The sequence below is a fragment of the Rhipicephalus sanguineus genome, chromosome 1 (genome assembly GCF_013339695.2).
Source record: "Rhipicephalus sanguineus isolate Rsan-2018 chromosome 1, BIME_Rsan_1.4, whole genome shotgun sequence".
NCBI lineage: Eukaryota > Metazoa > Arthropoda > Arachnida > Ixodida > Ixodidae > Rhipicephalus > Rhipicephalus sanguineus.
In genome coordinates this window covers 183,488,469-183,508,456 of record NC_051176.1, presented here as the reverse complement: position 1 = coordinate 183,508,456, position 19,988 = coordinate 183,488,469, and the positions used below count along the sequence as shown (strand labels likewise).

The following is a 19,988-nucleotide window of genomic DNA, read 5'->3' as shown; positions in this document are numbered from 1 at the left end:
TGAATTCGTAATGTGACGTGATGTTATAGGACAACATAGTGACGCCAAAGAATTTGGCGATCTGTGATGTCATGTTGATGTTCTATTCTCGCGAAAAACTGCTAACGTTGTGTTGTTCTCATAAATGTTTTTCAGTGTTGTAGTGCTGACGGCATGCTCATGGCTGTGCGCTGTTATGCGAGCATTACGTTTTGCTTCCCATTTCGTGGTGCCTGTTCCTTAACTGTGTTCAGAAAGTCGAAAGCAGTCTTAATTTTAAATTTCTGTTTTTTAAAGCGCCGTGAGAAAGGGGCACAAGCAAGTGCGTAGACATTGTTCATGCTCACTTGCTTTTCTCAATGTGCGTCAAACTCAATGCCAGCTTAATGGGTTATGCGCAACCTAAATTTTCAGAGCATCTGCACACAGGACGAGAAGTATGGTGTACCGGAAGTGATTTCCTCATTGCGAGATTTCTTCGCTTATTTGCAATAGTCTTCCACTGGGTAAGAATTTTTTTTATTTTCACCGCATTGTACTCTATTTTGTTGCAGAAAATCAGTCGCCGGCATCACTCCTCTTGGGAATGATTGGAGATGAGGAACATTAGCCACCAGTCCAAGGGAGTGGTGACACTGCAGTGCAGGTGGACAACAGACAAGATGAAACCACAGTCCAAGAGCCAGATGACGTCCAGGCATTTGTGCCGCACCGTCACCGTATCTGTACCCTTGTTCACAATAAAGAAAACAACACCTTTGCATCTCCGGGTTCACTCCCACCCTCAGTGATGTCATTGATCGAAGCAATTTTAGTCCAACTTCTCGAGCAGATAAAACCCCGCTTTGGAGCAGAAAATCAGCCTTTTCCAGCATTTGCAATCCAATATTTTCGAATGCAAATATTTATTTCTGTAACATAAACAGCTGCTCAGTTTTTAACGAAATGGAATACCCTTCTACGTGGATGCATGTGCACTTCAGGCAGAAAATGCTGGGCCTGCTGTATCTCAGCAGTTAACAAAATGGGTTCAACAGTTTATAATCGTACTGCTCAGTGTAATTAACGCAATAAGTCACACAAGAGGCTGTCGTTAAATAAGGACTGTGGTTGCACGAAGTATTATGCATAGTGCCTCTACTCCGAACAAAGCTACCCTTTGGGCTGTGTGAATTGTATCCGTTATGAGCAATGCAGCCTTCAGTCTACGAGTACTCGCTATACACAAAGGGTACAGGAGAACACAGCGGAACTTAGGCGAGCACAATGTATACCTAACAGCATGAAGACACCATGCACATAAGATTGGATAATTGTAGCTTAGATTGCAGTCCAGCGCCAAGCCAAGGTGAGAAAAAAATAAAAAGGCTGATGCGTCAAGCGCCACCGTAACGCGAAAATAAATCAATTCACACTGTTTTAAAACAATTTTCTTTCTTGCTGCAAGACAATTTTTATTTTCATTTTCAACGTACTTTTGACTTTCATGCACAGGCGGCGTCGCGCTTGCCTTGACCGAAAGACGCTTAGCTAAAACCAACAACGCGCGTTGCGCTCCGGTAACGTTGAGCGTTTGAGCGGAACGGGGAACGGACCGCAGAATCGGTCAGCTAAAAGCGCCTAATGTCTGTAAAAATACATTGGTAAGCATACAGATGGTATGACGTGCGGCTGTCACCACACACACACACGCACACACACGCGCACGCGCGCGCCCATTTTGTCGAGAAATTGCATGTAATACTTCGCCGCAACGTTTTTCAAATACGGCTTTGCATCCATTTTAAATGCCGATTTGCTGTAAGCTGCACCAGTTATATTGCTACGTACAAGTGACAGTGCCGGTTAAACGTTGATAATTAAAATGCCATTATATAACCCGACAGAAAGTGTTTCGTGCGCTCTTGTTGCGATTCTCGTCCTGGAAATTATCAAACGTCCGATTTCCTATTTTTAATTATTGAAGACATCCGTCGTTGAAACGCCTAATATTTACTGCAATAAGAAGTAATAACTATTTGGGTTTGCTGGCCTACGGAAATAGTTGATGTAACGAAATGAAACTGACACTTCAAAGTAGGAAAATCATTCGAACGCTTTCAAACTTAATGCATACTCTCTAAACATTGAGCTAACAGCTACATAAAAGAACGAAACACATAAACTATGACTAAGCTTTTTTCTTTCTGAATGCAAAGCTACTCAGCGGCATGCAACGCTGCCATACACTCGAGGCATGCTTTGCAGGGAGCTCGCACCATCACCCTTGTGTCGCCAGGAGGGAACCACCAATGCTGTTGCCCGACCGCAGACAGGAAAGAACGATCCCTGCTACTACGCCTCCAAATCAACTGCACCTAGACGGACGCCCGGAACTACCGACACGGCACGAGCCCGTCTCCAGAGTGGGACAGAAGAAACACTGGATCATCTCGTGTCCCTCTCTAAACGAAAAGCTAGTAACCACGGTCGCCACACTTCGCCGCCAGGGATTACCAGTGGCAACCAAAAAGGAGCTAGTGTTCCCTGCCTTCCAAAAAAAACCAGGTCTTCAAGGTGACGCTGCACTACCTTTGGGGGCATCGGGCTGGATAACCGGCTGTAGGCTCCTCCTGCCCCTCAGGAACGCTGATCTTCCCTTCCTCCTCCTCCCCGCCACTTCCCACATTTTCCTTCACAATTCCCTTCCCCACAAACGCTGAGCTGCGGTGCTCCCTACCGCGCGGTGCCCTACGCGCGGTGCTCGAGTACATTGATGCCGCGCAACTCGCAGACCGCCTCTAGGCCGTGCTTAGCGCCTGACCAGCAACGACGACGACGGATGTCCCCGCTTCCTCTGCCCCCAGCCCTCTACCTGTTGTGACCTTCCCTTTCCTCCCACCATCTTCTCCTCCTTCCCTTTTACCCCCCTTCCCCTAAAGTGACGCGGTTGTGGTGTCCTCGACTGAGAGACAGTTACTGTGTCACTCCCCCACCTTTCTATTTTCCTTTTTCCATCAAGAACCTCTTCTGAAGGCAGAGATGGCAAAAGTACTCCTAAAAGTAATTTAATTACATTGCTAATTACTTTTCTGAAAATTTTAAAGTGTAATTATATGACATTACAAATTGCAGCTAGCCGAAAGTAATGACATTACGTTACTATTAAGTAATGAAGGTACTTTTAAACTACTTTAACAAAAGTTCCACCATTCACGCGCTAACTTATGTATACTTCATTTATAGCACATATACATCGAAATCTCAAAGATTTTTGTTCAACTTCCCACGGCTGATGTTTGCACTAAGGTTCACTTGTCTTTGTTACTTTTATTTCCTTTCTTGGAAAACTTTTTGTCATAAGGAAAGCGGACGTACCATATTTTAGTCAAAAGTGATTGGAATAGTAATCCGTAATTTTCAAAGGCATTGCTCATGAACAGCGGTTTTTCTTATTCCATTTGTTTTTAAGTTTAAGTGGAGCTACTTATCATATCACATCTACACATCACATTAAATATTCCCACGCGGCAGTGGCCTCAGGCGCACGCGATTCGTATGCGCATATCCTGAACACGTTTCGTACAGCTTCTTCATCAAGAAAGTACCACAAGTTTGATACGTCAATAATATGTATAGGTTTGCTGGCATATATGATGTTTAATTTTAACGTCAAAATATTCTACCGTCACGTAGCGAGAAGATATACTGCATGTTGCGTTCGAACCACTGATGACATGTCCTGAACAGAGTCCATCGTCCTTCGTGGATGTGTGGAACTGGTCTGCGTCCAGTAGATAGCAGGGATGTATTTCTGCATTGAATCACAGTATACAGCAGGGGCGTAGCCGGGGGGAGGGGGTGGGGGTTCAAACCCCCGAACTTTTTCGATTTTGGATGTGTGTCTTTACACGCACACATACAAACTCACGCACGAACATACAAAAAGGATGGTTGAGCCCATCCCCGAAAAATATTTCTGGCTACATTTCTGGTATGCAGGGTGGCGTGTGTACTATGAAGTCATCTTCGGATTTTCAAGGCTATGGAAAACTAGTCACTTGCTTTTATTATCTAACTCGATTGACTTAGAAGTATTTTTTAGACGAAATTTCGCAGACACTTGGACATCATTCGGAGTCTGGCAAAGCTGTTTCCGCATTCGCCCTGGTAGTCCTCGTGTTCCAAATAAAATGCAGCAAAACCGATATCCAAGCCGTTGAGGTGGTACTCTCGCATCACGTCGTTCATCTGCAAAATACGTTAAGTATACATAAGGTGCAGGCATATACGTGTTGACAATCGCAAACTCTTTTCAAACGACTTTCGAGGGCACCAAGGCGGGCATCTTTAAATGCGAAGCATTTCTTAGAGAACCAAAGACACTTTGACCGTTTCTCTTTATCAAGCCGCCTATGTATACGTCCGGGTGCTCTCGTGGTCACCTCCTTAACTTAGTATTCATCAAAATTGGCATAGGAGGACACGGGAAAGCTATAGTCTATTGTTGCTGTGCCCGCAGCAATACTCCAACGAACACTGCTTACGCTTCGTTTTGATAAAAGCGGCGTCTGTGCTGCAAAGTGAGTGCCGACGTTGCGTCGGGGCCGATGTATCTGGTAAGCCGACGATATGCACACAACTGCTCAGTTTGCACAAAGACGTCGATCCACTTCGTAAGACTTGGCTGAAAGCCAAAAAATGCGGCATACATATAGGTAGCTACTCGCCGACTGCTTCGCATTAAATCGATTCCCACAATGCGTAGGATCTGCTGGAATTTTTTCCTGGTCTTGTCTTATTACCTCGAACGTAGCTGCCCCGTGTGTTTTGACCGTGCTGTTGGCAGAGCGTATTGTTGTGGACCGTGTTGTTGGCAGAGCGTGTTGTAATTATAACGTTTGCGATTTGAATTATACATTAACGGACCGCGGATGCGTGGCCAATGAAGCATACTCTACGCGTCCGATTTCAACCGCATGTTTTCTCGAACGCGCATTTCGGTACGCTGCTGTGCAACATCCCTCTATGAAGGGGACATCCTGTGGTTGCTCATACTGATGGACTAGATTTTCTATACTGCAGCAAAATTCAGCGATAGCTCATTGTTAGATATCAGTTTACGAGACGTAGATTGATAATAATTTCTGGGGTTTCACGTACTAAAACCACGATAAGATTCTGAGGCACGCCGTAGTGAAGGACTCCGGATAATTTCGACCACTTAGGGTTCTTTAGCGAACACTGATATCGCACAGTAAACGGACCGCTAGCACTTCACCTCCACTGAAACACGACCGCCGCGGCCGGGATCGAACACGCGTCCTTCGGGTCAGTAGTCAAACACCGTAACCTTTGGGCCCCCGCGGCGGTGATACTTATTTTAGGAGCCCCTCGTCCACAGGAGTCCAATTCGAAAGCTTTTCATTCATACGTGCTGTTCGCTATAGATAGGCAGTCTTCGTTAAAAATTTGTGCAGCGACGAGCTTGGCTAGCAGCTGGTGTTAAGAACAACTCTAGCTTGAGATATTTCTTGTGAATACTGGTCCAGTTTCGCAGCTATAGCAACGTTGTGCTTACGCTCTTTACACGTACATACATACATATACACTACGTTGCGGGTCAAAGTCACAAAACTTCTTGTCCAGAAGTAACCGCTTCAATTGGCGGGCCCACCTTGATAATCACACGTAGTACAGTCGCGTTCAATACGAGTATTGCGAGCTGAACATGGTGCCCATGGTCGATGAAATCCAAAGACTCCATGGTGGAATCAACAGGGAAAATATTGGCGAGCTAAATATTGTTTCGATTTCTCGTTTTTGGTAAACCCATTTTTCGTGTGCTTGCGTCGCCGTGGTATCTTGGGACCCGTTGGGACATGTGCACTGTGTTACAGCTCATAGTGAATGCGACTGCATGTAATTATAGCCAGCATAAAGGGGGAAAAAGCTCTTGCGGAGAATATTTACTGAGAAAAAAATTCTGGCGAATTCTGACGCTAAACACATTATTAGCCAAGTTGTCAGACCATTGGTAACAAGCACTTGAGAAAAAAACTTTATGTGAACTGGCCCCAGAATTGGCTGGAAGGACTCTTACGAACAGTTCTAGCGTGACAGTTTTTGTGAATGCGGGATCTGGACTAAGCTGGCAAAAGCATACTCCTGCATTTCTACGTGGACGGGTTAAAAAAAAAAAAGAAGCGGCCGTCAGAGTTTGTCTGCAACAGAAGTGTCGATTATTTCTATTGTAAAGCTTAATAATAAACACTATGGACAATTCACAATAACGTTCTTATGCTGGAATTGTTCCTAAGGTCATCTTTGAAAAAAAAAAAAACAGCATAAATGGACGGGAAATACGACAAATGGCAAACAAACACACAGTGCCCCGACTTCCGAATGAATGTGTTCGCAGGTGCCTCGTCTTTTAAAGTATTGATAACTCGTAGCTCAAACCACGCCGTACGCGCACGAAGCTGTCTATCAGGAATGCATGATGCAATTTGGCAGATTTTACAGAACAGGAGCCCCTTGAATACCGAGAAGTAGTAAAAAACGATGCCAACAAAAACACGAGACACTGAGCAGCTCAGAAAAGGCAGATGTGGTGTTGCCGACAAGGTTACACATTTATGTGGAATCTTGTAAAATATTGCATACGTCGATCAAACCACCCGTTATATCCACAATCGACCTTAATTGAAGTTATATTTGGGCCCCAATTTGACCCTAGCGTTGTGCATCGTGGTGATGTACACCTTTGGTGGGGATCACACAACTATTATCCGAAGTTATAGAGACCATCGTCCATTAATCGTAATGGTTGTTACTGTGTCAACGTCCCATCTGTGTCCATTTCCGATAACAGCAAAATTTCCTGGGATTTTATGTGCCAAAACCACCATATCATTATGAAGTACGCCGTATTGGGGGACTCGAGATTAATTTTTATCACCTGGGGTTAAGTATGAATGCAGAGGTGTCCTTGCATTTCTTTTCCATCGAAACACAGCCGCCGTGGCCAGGAATCGAGCCCTCGCCCTGGAGCTTAGCAGCGCACCTTACCTGCTAAGCTACCACGGCATGTGTCTCCCTTTCCACACACAAAAAAAGCTTATTATTCGCAACTCTGACTACTGGTGTGCGGTCATTTTTCTCAGTTTTACTTTACTCTCCTTTACTTTCATTTCATTTATTCCTTCTTTCCTTTGTCATTTTTTTTTCTTATGGCTAATGAGCATGAAAGTTTGAAAGTTTACTTAACACAAGCCATGTATATGATTACAAAAAACACACTTTTGGGACCCAAAAAAATTTGTTGTAGGGTCCCTACCGAAGTTATCAGTTGAAAAAAAAACACATCTATAGCAGCTGTTAATATATACATTGTAATGAGATCAAACAAAAGTGTCTGATATAAGCAAAACAAACAAATACGGTACAAAAGAAAATGTCATGCAAATTACAAATTTTTCCAGCAACATCTTAATACTAAAACACAAATGGCAACATTGGTTAATAGGTGCTGTACGCTGTAATTTTTCCTCGTGGCGTGGAAAGCTTTCTTTTTTTATTGCAGGTCGGATTTTGCTTGCGTTTGTTTACTTTTAATGTATTTTTTCTCAATTTTATTTTTCAATGTTTTGGTGATCTCTTTCTTATAATAGTCATTGCTTCTTTATGATGTTGCCGCTTATTTATTTTACCGCTTCGGAATTTTCAAGGGCCTCCTGCTTTGTATAACCTGCCCAAATGTTTTTACGCAAGTGTATCAACCCGTGTTAAAGCCACACGGATTTTTCACTGTAAGTATACCTATATGCAACGTGCAGAATATTTGGGCTTTTGAGCGATCCTTGGCTGCTCCCACGTTGAAACTTAACACGAAGCTTAAAGTAACAATAGTATTAATAAGATGGACGTAAGAGCACGCCTAAATAACACATAGCTTCCGACCCTGGACAGTACTGATGTGGTTGCTTGGTGGCTATGGCGTTGCGCGTTGAGCTCGACGTCATTGGTTCGATTCCCGACCAGGGCGGCCCAATTTCGGTGGGGTATAAATCTAACAGCACGTGTGTACATTGATTTAGATACACCTTAATGAACCTCAGGTGGCCAGAATTATTCCCCAGCACTCCACAATACGGAACGCCTCATAGTGAGGTAAGGAAAGATTACTTTTAAGGGCTCGTTTTTCTTTGTTAGACACAATATTAATGAGAACTAACAGACATCAATGCCAAGGAAAGTATAGGGGTGTTATTTGTAGTAATTAGAATATAAATGTGAAGAACGTAAAGTGGACGAAAAGATCACTTGCCGCCGGCAGGGACGAACCTGCGACCTTCGAATAACGCGTCCGATGCTCCACCGCTGAGCTACGGCGGCGGTCATCTCCCCGTCCACATTATAGGGTATATATGTGGATTGAAACTTAGGAGTGTCAGCATAGGCGTGCGCACAGGGGGGCAGGGAGGGCGGCCGCCCCCCCTAATAACCTAAGAGAGGGGGGCGCAAAATCTGCCCCATACATTGACCCCCCCTAGTCACCTAAGAGGGGGGGGGGCGCTACGATGAACCTTCGCCCCCCCCTGATGGGGAACCCTGCGCACGCCTATGAGTGCCAGTCAGCGCCAGTCGCAGCCATGGCGGTGAGTGTGGAACACTGTTTTTTTCTGCCTCTTTGGCGTCACGTAGCACGTGATCTATTTACGAGCAGGCAGCTGACCAATAATCCCTCGCATACTACCTGAAGGCATAATGTCTGCCAGAACGAGACCCTCGCTATGAACGAAGGAAAGATTACTTTTAAGGGCTCGCTTTTCTTTGTTAGACACAATGTTAAGGATAACTAGCATCGGACGCGTTATTCGAAGGTCGCAGGTTCGGTCCCTGCCGGCGGCAAGTTATCTTTTCGTCCACTTTACGTTCTTCACATTTATATTCTAATTACTACAAATAACACTCCTATACTTTCCTTGGCATTGCTGTCTGTTAGTTCTCATTAATATTGTGTCTAACAAAGAAAAACGAGCCCTTAAAAGTAATCTTTCCTTCATTCATAGCGAGGGTCTCGTTCTGGCAGACATGATGCCTTCAGGTAGTATGCGAGGGATTATTGGTCAGCTGCCTGCTCGTAAAGAGATCACGTGCTACGTGACGCCAAAAAGGCAGAAAAAAGTGTTCCACACTCGCCGCCATGGCTGCGACTGGCGCTGACTGACACTCCTAAGTTTCAATTCACATATACTGTATACCCTATAAAGTGGACGGGGAGATGACCGCCGCCGTAGCTCAGCGGTAGAGCATCGGACGCGTTATTCGAAGGTCGCAGGTTCGGTCCCTGCCGGCGGCAAGTTATCTTTTCGTCCACTTTACGTTCTTCACATTTATATTCTAATTACTACAAATAACACCCCTATACTTTCCTTGGCATTGCTGTCTGTTAGTTCTCATTATCATAGTGAGGTAGTAGTTTAGGCACGTAAGATTTCAGAAATTATAATTTATGATATCGGATAGTAGAACCGGGCCGTAAAATGGCAGCATGCTTTTCTACACTGACTATGAGTTTGAAGAAAACATTGCAAATTAAAAGGGATAAAACTTCTGGTAATCGCTACCATTAGCCCCCTTTTAAGTTCCATAATTTCAATGACAACCTGTTTTGCGAGTGCTACTGCGGGAACGTTCTTCAAACAGCGTGACGTTACGTACACTGTGAGATATACTCCTGGCGCTGCTAAGAAAGCTGCGTATGACAGCTTTCGAAGTCTCCGCATCATACTGACGTCTTAGAATAATAACAATAAAAATAACAATAATATCTGGGGTTTAACATTCCAAAACTATGATATTGTTATGAGGGACGCCGTAATGGAGAGCTCTGGAAATTTCGACCACCTGGGGTTCCTTAACGTGCACCTAAATCTAAGTACACGGGACTCAAACATTTTCGCCTCCATCGAAAATGCAGCCGCCGCGACAGGGATTCGATCCCGCGACATTCGGGTCAGCAGTCGAGTGCCATAAACACTAGATCATCGTGGCCGGGCGCGTCTTTGAAGTTATGATACTCGAATAATTAGGTTTTACTTTAATTAGAACTAACAGACAAGAAAGCCAAGGAAAGTAAAGGGAATGTTATTTTTGTAGTAATTATGATGTAATTGTGAAGAAAGTAAAGTGGATGAAACGATAACTTGCCGCTGGCAGGGACCGAACCTGCGACCTTCGAATAACGTGTCCGATGCTCTACCATCTTACTTGCGACACTTGCCGTTTTACTTGGCACACGCCGACGGTAACTACCTCAACTCAGTTTGCTGTCTCACCACACGAATATCCGTTCAGTGCATTAAAGAGAACATTATTCCCACCTTGAATTCAATCACGTCAGCAGTTTCAAATGTGTCCACCAAAGATCTGCGCTCGTTGAAACGATAGACACCAATCTGGAGCTCGTCTTCGGAGTCCTCGCTGAAGCCAGTGGTATTGCAGTACTGCGGATTTTTATCCACAGCGAGGAAAGAAGAGGAAGAAAAAAGTCACTGTTTCGCCGCAAGGGCGAAGCAATGAATGCCATAGCAACAAATTGGAAAGCTCGAATACTCAGGTATAGCACACCAGAACACCGCGAATTGTTGCTACCGCAATGAATGCGATAGCAACAAAGTGTGATGCTATACGAAGTAAAACTAACAGCTAACACTTATGGATCCGACCTCGCGTAACTCCACAAAACGCTGGTTAAAGCGAATGCGGCTGCTCCAGGGAGCGCAGCGACTTTCGTGCTTTGTCGTCTCAACACAAAGCGGTGAGAGCACACCACGTATGCGAGCCGTCTAGCGATGTCTATCGAGATAGATCGCGACCGTGCCTTTTTTGGTCAAAATTCGCAGTTGCTGCTCGAGCGACGCAATGCTCGAGCGACTCGATGTACTTTTCGCAACTGAAGGGGATACAGACATCTCTGGCTGGTGCAGCGAAGCTGTACTTAAGTGCACGGAGCACCGATGTTTTCAAGTCACCCTACTTATAGTATTATCGAACCTCATGTATGTCTTAAATAGCGCAATTTTATTGCCATCTAAAGGGGCGACGTTACATAAACATACGTGAACGCAGTACCAAACAGAAAGCTTACTGAGAAACGCGCCTTGTTTGCCCCCATGTCCTGTTAGAAGGTAAGCAACTCCTCAGAACCGCTGCATATAAAGCCTTAATATAGTGGGAGAGATTGTACTTCGATACATTCTTTTCGCTCAACATCGGTCCCAATCGTGCTCATCCTGGTCTTATTCAGCGACACATAAAGCCAAACGCCATATGCGCGACAATCCACGCGACGGAGATATCGTTGCTCAAGCTGTCGCTTACCAAACCAAACCCCATTCACGCGACGGCTTCGACGACGAATTTCTGGTGTTGCTGGCATGAGAGTGGCAGCTCTGTACTGAAAGTGGCGCGATGCCAGTGGTATCTAATTTAAAGCGATATGTTTTAACAGTGGAGCTGTTTAAAGCGGCCGTTAGTCCGTGAACTGCGAACAGAAAATGATCATCATGAACCGGCACGCGCTCTCTTCGTCCTCTTCTTCATCGTCGTCGTCTTCTTCATGTTCTGCTTCGCTCTCAAAACACGTGCGCCGATTTCTCCAGCGCGTGATGCAATAACTCTGATGAATGAGACAACGAGTACAGAGAGAGAGAGAGAGAAAGAGAGAGAGAGAGAAAAAAAGAGAAATAAAGAACGAGAGAAATTCTAGGGTAAAAAATGTCTACACGAGGCGAGATTCGAACCCGCGTAACCCCCGATCCGAAGGCGAGCATCGTAACCACTCGGCTATCCAGGCACGCTAGCACATAGCCTTGTATAGCAGGCGGGTTAGAAAGGGAAGTGAGGGTGAGAGACGTGACAGTGAGGAGGAGGAAAAGAAGGAGCGGAGAGAGTAAAGCATATCATAGAAAGAAATAGAGAAATAGAGAGAAAGAAGGGAAGAAAGACAGAAAGAGAGAGAATCAAAGAAAGAGAGAGAAAAAAGAAATAAATATATCTATAGAGAGAGGAAGAGTAGGCGAGAAATAGAGAGAGAGAGAGACCGAAAGGAATTGAAGGAAGACAAAAACAGATATGAAGAGCGAGAGATAGAGAAAGGAAGAAATAGAAAGAAAAAGAGCCAAGAAAAGGATAGAAAAAAAAACACAGAGAAAGAGAACGAAAGAGAGCAAGATAAACAGAAACAAGGAAGGCCGCCCAGTTCGCGCTGTTCCTTCAGGCTTGGCACCACTAGTGCGAAGGTGTCTTAATATTTTTTTTCTTCTGACCTGCGTGAACGTTTGGTTCTTTGCTTTTTCTGCGCAGTGCCGGTAGTGCGTCACTCACATGCATCCTGTTTCGGCCTCTTGCTATTGGCTAGTTGCTCGTACGACTTCCGGACGGCGAGCGACAGTCTTTAGATTCGCAAAACCGAGCGATCGACCAAGCGATCTGTCACGCGACGGCCACTTTCGTCGCTTTTTGCGTCGCTTGTAGCGGTCGCGTGGATTCTCGCGCATATGGGGTTTGGCCTATAACGTTTAGTGTGTCATATGATGCTCTTTTAGTTAGAATTGTGTAAACTTATTGCACTCGCTTTACACTTGCATCACCCCGCCCGCATCCCTACACCTCTTTCTAAATGAATGGTGAGACGTGTATGCGCCTTTCATGGAGCATTGCAGAAGTAGGCCATCACTGCAGAAAAACGTCTCTCTCACTCGTTTCCATAAAAAAAAATATTATCTTCAACAAGAATTACACTGAAGAAATTTGAATAAAGAATGAACAAACATATCAGTGTCCTAAGATTATGCAGGTACAGTGCTCACGGATTGAAACGTGGCAAGTTGGAGCTAAGTAATGCAGGTAATTTCGTTTTGACCGTCTTCAGTTCGTGCCATAGCATAGTTTCGACTGGAACACTTGCATCAGAGCCAACGTTACCTTTAGCGGCCAGATTTGTAGTGATGTGAAGCGATTATCTCGAGCACTTGCGCAGACCGGCCGTAATACTAGAACTTATAATGTCGCATTTCAATCCGTGAGCACGGTACATACATCATTTTCACAGAGGTTGCATATTTTCAACACAAAAATGCTCGCAACGACCAGGGTCAGAGCAGTCATCTTACGGGACTATTTACTAAACACTGAGACGTCGTTCAGTAATACAGTATATAGAGTACCTACCACTTTGAAAGGCAAGGCCACCATGCTCTTGCAGGGCCTTCGAATTTCTTCAATATCAGGTCCTTTCATGCTGAATCGTAAAAGGCTCAAGCTTATGGACAATAGCAAGCGGAAGTCGTCCCTGTACACAATTGGGGGTGTGAGAGTCCGCAAAGCGTCGTCCTGTTAATAGCGAAAGCAGACAGAACTGGGTCAGTGACGTAGATGCAAGAGCATGCGGCAGTGTGTTGCTGCTGTACTTTACACACACTGCATTTATTATTTATTTGCAAATAGTCTGAATGGATTTGCAGTATCTCTATTTCTTTTCAGAAAATGTGAAGCACCTTAAAGCCACTGTGTATATGAGGTGGTTCTCTTCTATATATTTCCCCCATCTTGTGCAATATTATAGTTATATACAAAGAATGAAACTAATGCCGTCATAGCGTAAAGTTTATATTACGATTATTTTTTACGCCCTTCGTGACAAGAAGGGATCGAATCGAGCAAAGGAAGTTAACATTAACTTAATTGAAACCAACACTTCGAAGTAGCTCGCTCTCGCGATGGCGGGCACGCTGTTTAATATTTTTGCCGTACCAAGAAAAATAACCAAGTATGCGAAGTTCACCACTGAACAATGCACGCGTAAAAATAGCTCGACTTTTATATGAAAGTTGAGTGAAACCTATGCATCGCTAGGCAAGTGTCTAGAATAGCTGTGTCCCCGCAAAAATATAATCGAGAAAACAACTTACAAATGAATCTTGATCATCGATTCCAGGGTAGTATCTGTTAGATGGGAACACGCTGACGCATGTCTTCGTAATCCTGGAGACATGCGTTTGATAGATGAAGATGTCGACAAACCTGCGAACAAGGCAAATTTTTTGTGGTCAGTCATCGTTGGAAGTTCTTTCAGCAGATTCGCGTGCGATCAAGAACCCAAAGGCTGCGTGCAACAACTTAAAGGGACACTAACGACGTAAGCACACACTGCGTCCGCTGACTGCACTTCTACAATGGCAAAACAATCACCTCTTACCGAAAGAATATCACTGGCTAACCAAAAAACTTCCGAAACTGTCCTGAAGATTTACACTAGCTTGCTCCCTCGTCATGATTTCGGAAACGTCTTTCCAAGTCTACGTTTTCGTCCTTGGCTCCTTGGTGTCCCCTTCGGTGACCTGCTTTTAAACCTTTTCGGAGTTTCAGCTCAGTAAAAAACAATTAAATAATATGTTTAGTCTTACGATAACATTTCAGGGACATGAGTCTATGAGACTTCTAGTTTTTTGGCTTATGGAATGGCTTTGAACGAGGGATTCAACTTGACAAGTTTCTAGAATCCTTCTTTCGCCAGAAAAGGTAAATGAAAAAAAAAATATAATGCTATGAAATACAGCGGTGGATGAGAAAAAAAAACACGTTTATATTTTATTTTCTTCAACAGTGATCAGATCTTTACCTCAAAATACCGGGAGTTTCAGATAATACAATCAGAAATTCTTAAACGTAAGGTTTCCCAGCAGCGGCGGTCGCATTTCGATGGAGGCGAAATGCTAGAGGTCCTTGTACTGCGCGATGTCAGTGGACGTTCGAGAACACCAGATGATCGAAATTTCCGGAGCCCTCCAATACTGCGTGCCTCATAATCATATCGTGGTTTTGGCGTGTAGAACCCCAGATATTAAACATAAGGTTTCCGGAAAGTAGAGAAAATTTATTCCAATGTGCACTGTAAAGTACATCGGGCATTCTTAAATGTAAAAATCACGCTAATTATTAGTTAACCACCTCAGATTCACTACTTCTAAAATAAACATTCCTTACGCTACATATTGCAGCGGAAGAATCATAGCCAGCGAGTTCGCGTGACATATTTATTTGGAATGAAATTTGAAGGTAGTGTAGATTTCGAGATATGCGCCCTAAAACTTGCAGTAAAAGGGCACTATTCTTCCAGTTGGCTGTAACGAAACGCGTTTTTATGCATTAAAGCACGCAAGTCGCCTGAAGGGAAGCATCGCGCTCGCAATATTACGCAGCATTGTTATTTTATATATGTAACACTGACACTCACTGCAGCACGTTGCCGACTCTGTCCCGGAAGGCATCCCGGTTGGAATAGAACATGCCGAGGACACGCATGCCGAAAAATAAGGTAGGCTTTAGTCCTGAAGGAACGCGAAGCTTCACAAGTATGCCGTGGAAATTCTGCAAGCAAGTATAGTGAAAAAAAAGAAAGAGAAAAAGACAGGTATAGTGGCTTTAAGGAGGGTAATTAATACTCCGCTAACCTCAACAACGCAGTCTTTCTTCTCCTTGCTGCAGCAGCTTTAAACCATTGGGTTTCATTCCACAAGGATGATAATACACAGTTGGCTTGAGATGTGCCATAATTTCATGCGGACTAAGCAGCGCTTTTTCATGCATTGGATTTAATTATGGTGCTTGTGATGGTTTTCATGTCGGAAGTGTGTGCTAGTTAATTGAGAAAAAAACAGCTTTCATATAAAAAGAGAATGCACAGAGCGGAAGTCATTTACTCATGTGCTGCGAATCTATGGGCTATCCAGTTTTCTGGTCACTAAGCACACTGCGCAAGGACTAAGACGACACGAAAGGTCAGTATAGTACGACTACGCATGGAGGAAGGAAATGCGCTGTGGGTGAGTTAGTTTACGTAAATTTTACATAATCTGCAGTGCAAGCACGCTAAGCGCTGAAAAAAAGGTGGCGCAGTGCAGAAAAGAAGGCGTCCCTCTTCGTCTTCTTGGCTTCATTGCGCTACCTTCCTTTCAGCGCTTATTCAGCACTTGCGCGCTTGCGCTGCAGATTATGTAAAATGACAACGCAAAATTTGAAGCAAAGATTACTAGTTTAAAAACACACATTCAAGTTGTTTATTGTGTAGAGACCCGTTGACATCACCGCTGGCATTATCGCACGCTTGATAACCGTATCGCCGGCCTCACGAAGCGCAGGCGTTGCAGCCTGAGCAAGGAGGCTTTGTTTAAGGCGAAAGCCTTGGATGCCTTATCAAACGCGAAAATTGACCGTCGGCGTCGGCTTCCCGCGTCGGCTGCGTCAACACGAGTGATAATACAAATAATCATCACGTGATGATGTCACCATATGACGTCGCACAACGTGACGTCACATGATGACATCGTCGCTTTGCACTGCCTCCGTGTTCGGCCCACCGATCACGAAGGCAGTGCAAAACCAGGTGAGCTGCAGAAAACTTGCAATGTCTCCAATCATGGAGGAAGTGCAAAAGCACGTTAGGTCCACAAAGCTTTCGGAGGGAGGTGGGGGAGGAAAAATACATCGACTGAAGAAAAAGATGGCTTTCGCCTTCGAGTCCTCTTAGGCAAATGCATAAGGGACCCTGTGAGTTTTATTGGGATACGTCTACGCAGAATCACGACGAGGACTAGAAGGAAGGACACACCAGCGCCGAACTTACATCAATTTTATTAAAAGCACTTTTTTCCTTGCATATATAGCCAATCAACCGCATCGTTGCGCATATCCCGGCGCATGTTCCCTCTTGTCCTCGTCGTGATTGTGCGCTGGTGGGTTGCAGCGCTACACCAACAAGCCCAAGTTTTCAATATTTTGCTCCCATTTTTCAGTACGCGCAGTGCAGCGGCCACATGAGGGTGTGTTTGGCCGCAGCTACACTGAGACTGTGGGCACTGGTCTGTCAACGAGGAATCGGGTACCCTTTCGCTTAACACCATGTGAGTGCATTCTCGTAATATGCGTTCTTTCTATAACCGCTTTTTAACTATATTTAGTCCACAAAACGTTTTCTTGTGCTATCGGCACACCCGCTGTAGTAGCTAAGGTGGCAGGGTGTTGCATTGCTAAGCTCGAGGACGCGAATCCGACATCCAATCATGGTGCCCGATTTTCGATAGGGGCGAAATAAAAATAAATTGAATCGTTTTGGCCCCTAGTTTCCTGCGTACCCAAGCCGCCGCCAAAACGCCTTTGCGTTGATTCTTTTAAGATTCGAATGCGATTTACTTGCTTTTGGGCACGCGGAGGACAAACTCTATTCTAAGACACCTACGACGTGCTTATACGGAACTCAAAGGTACCCAACGCCTGACTATCCAATTCTAAAACTCTCTATTATAACTCTTTGCCTATAAAGGCAAGCGCAGCCCTACACTTCATCGTAAAGTGCGCAGTTCATTGTCGTAAACGTATCGTTTCGCCGTGAGAAAGGCACTCTTTTTCTACGCCCTGCGTGCTTGTTAAGTCGGGTGATCTGTAATCCGAAGGCAGTACCCGGCCTCACCTACAATAAATTCCGCGTAAGGTAGCATTCATTTGATAATAATCGAATATTTAGATTTCAAAGCAAATATGGGGCTGTGATAAACGTTGCGTTGCATTTACATGTGGTATAGGCCACTCCGTAGCACGAAGCCCTTCGGACACATTTTAAAACCACTGGGGAGCTGCCTTTAACGTCTTAGCCGTAAGGAAAAAAAAGTGTCAATTAGCACAGCATGGTTCTTGTGGTACACCACCTTATAGAAGTCCAGGTAGTCGTTGGCGGTGTCGATGAAGTCGGCCGCAGTGGTGTGGACGTCAGCGAGGCCAAAGCAGGAGATGCCGTAGGTGAGGAGCAGCAGGCGCACCTGAAGCCCGAACTCTTGCCGGTGCTCGCCCCAGACGCCACTCTGGCCCGACATCGCTTCGGCCGCGTTCAGCGCAATACCCCAGGCACTGCCAACGCTGGTCGATCGCGAGCTACGAGCCTGCTCACGAAACGTCTTGAACGCTGCACGGCCAGTGGTTTGCAGTGAGCATAGCGCCAAGTACAGCCGACAATGTCGTTTTCAAGCCATGGAGCAAACTTCAATCTTCCACGCGAACGAGTTTCGCGATTGTCGGTTACTTGGGTGACTGGCGACGATGTAGCATTATCTATTCGCGCATCGCTCTCTGGTCCACTCTCTCTACCGCGGTATCAGAAAAATAAAGGCGGTACTCCATTACTGCAGGCTACGCTGTATGCTCCAGCGCAATTCACCTCTTCAGCTTGGAGGTGAACTTGTTTCTATTTGCACCACGCCGCTGCCGTGCCTAGATTTTGGCCTTTGCTTTAAAAGCACGACATGTATCCGTCAAATATAACCTCATAATTCAGCGTGTGTGAAATAAAAAATAAAGGAGATCAAAAATGTACCTTAGTTTTGTTTTCGGGAATTCGGTTTTAACCGACAGTATAAAGGCGGCCAGTGAAAGCAGCATTACCAGTTGTGCTGAGGTGATGGTCGTGCAACTGCGAGCATAAATATACGCTCCGACGCAAAAAGCCGTGCAAGAATTATTAAAAAAATATTCAGCAATACGTTATCTAGAAATTATGTTTACGGCAATAACCCAGTATTTGAGTGGAAATAAATATGGTAAAAAGTACGCCGCTTAGGAAATTAAGAGCCCAGAACACAGAACCTTATACATAAAGGTCAAGGTAGTTAGACTACTACTGTATATGAAGCAAAATATTCACATTTACAGTACAAAAAGAAGCCCCTGATACGAACGCTAATGCAGCTAACAGAGAATGGAGCAAAGTATAGGGGACGTTATCGTAGTAATTAATATATAAATGTGGAGAAATTAAAGTGGACGAAAAGACAACTTGCCGCCGGCAGGGACCGAACCTGCAACCTTTGAATAACGGGTCCGATGCTCTACCAATCCACCTTTTTCATTTTCCTGTGCTGCCCTTTGCCGTTTTGGTAGGGGTTTGGTAGGAGCCGGGACAACTGGTATTGCCAGAAGCAAAGCCTCCGAGATGACGAGACATTTAGCGACTTTTCCGGTAGGGGAGAGCGCATGCGCGGGGGCGTCGTGATAAAGGCGGATTGAGCTACAGCGGGGGTCGTCCACCTGTATACTTTATCGGGTATATTTGCGCATTTAAACCTTGAATTTCATTATTGGTCAGCTTCCAGCTCGTAACAAGATCATGTGTTACGTGACGCAAGCAGGCAAAAGAGTGTTCCACACTCGCCGTCATGGCTGCGAGCGGTGCTGACTAACACTCCCAGGTTTAAATACACAGATATGCCCTATAAAGTGTACGGGAGGACGACCGCCGTCGGAGCTCAATTGGTAGAACATCAGATGCGTTATTCCAAGGTTGCAGGTTCGGTCCCTGCCGGCGGCAAGTTGTATTTTCGTCCACTTTAATTTCTCCACATTTATATCATAATTACTGCAAGTAACGTCCCCTATACTTTCCTTGGCTTGACTTTCTGTTGGTTATCATTAATGCTGTGTCTAACGAAGAAAACGAGCCCTTAAATAATACCCCGTCTTTCGTTGCTTCCATGATGTCACTCGCAGTCTATAATATCTAAGTGTGTTAGTTGGATGGTGTCAAACAACTCGGTATACTGTGAAAATGGACTGAGATCGTGCACTATCGGAATATGCAGCTATAATTAATGCGTTTGCAACTGATGTGGTAGCTGTCTCACCGCACCAGTTCAAGCAGATTCTGTGGTATCGAAAAAGCGGGCACATAGTGGCACCATGCGCAGCGTAACGTAGACTCACTGGACGGGTAGTCGAAACGAAGTCGACCTTTGGCGTAGCCGGCACTCGCATAGATGAGGTAATCGCAAATTCCAGGAGGTGGCAAGGCATCCATGCTGCTCGGGGAGTTTCCAGATATAAAGCATGCCAGGATTCGATCTGCGGAATGACGAAGCAATATAAAACATTCAGCTTAGAACCTTGAGGGGTCAGGGTTACAAAAAAGGAGTTTAAGT

The 19,988-nt window shown here is 44.9% G+C and overlaps 1 protein-coding gene across 1 annotated transcript; it reads right to left on the bottom strand.

The window, feature by feature from the left end:
• Nucleotides 1-4,020: 4,020 nt before the first annotated feature.
• LOC119380764 (uncharacterized) lies at nt 4,021-18,108 on the bottom strand. The gene is made up of 6 exons (XM_037649003.2): nt 17,730-18,108; nt 15,263-15,396; nt 13,938-14,049; nt 13,198-13,359; nt 10,347-10,469; nt 4,021-4,209 (listed from the first exon to the last, which is right to left on the bottom strand). Exons 1-6 carry the CDS (start codon nt 17,892-17,894, stop codon nt 4,060-4,062), a joined length of 846 nt encoding a protein of 281 aa, XP_037504931.2. The 5' UTR covers nt 17,895-18,108; the 3' UTR covers nt 4,021-4,059.
• Between the last annotated feature and the right edge of the window lie 1,880 nt (nt 18,109-19,988).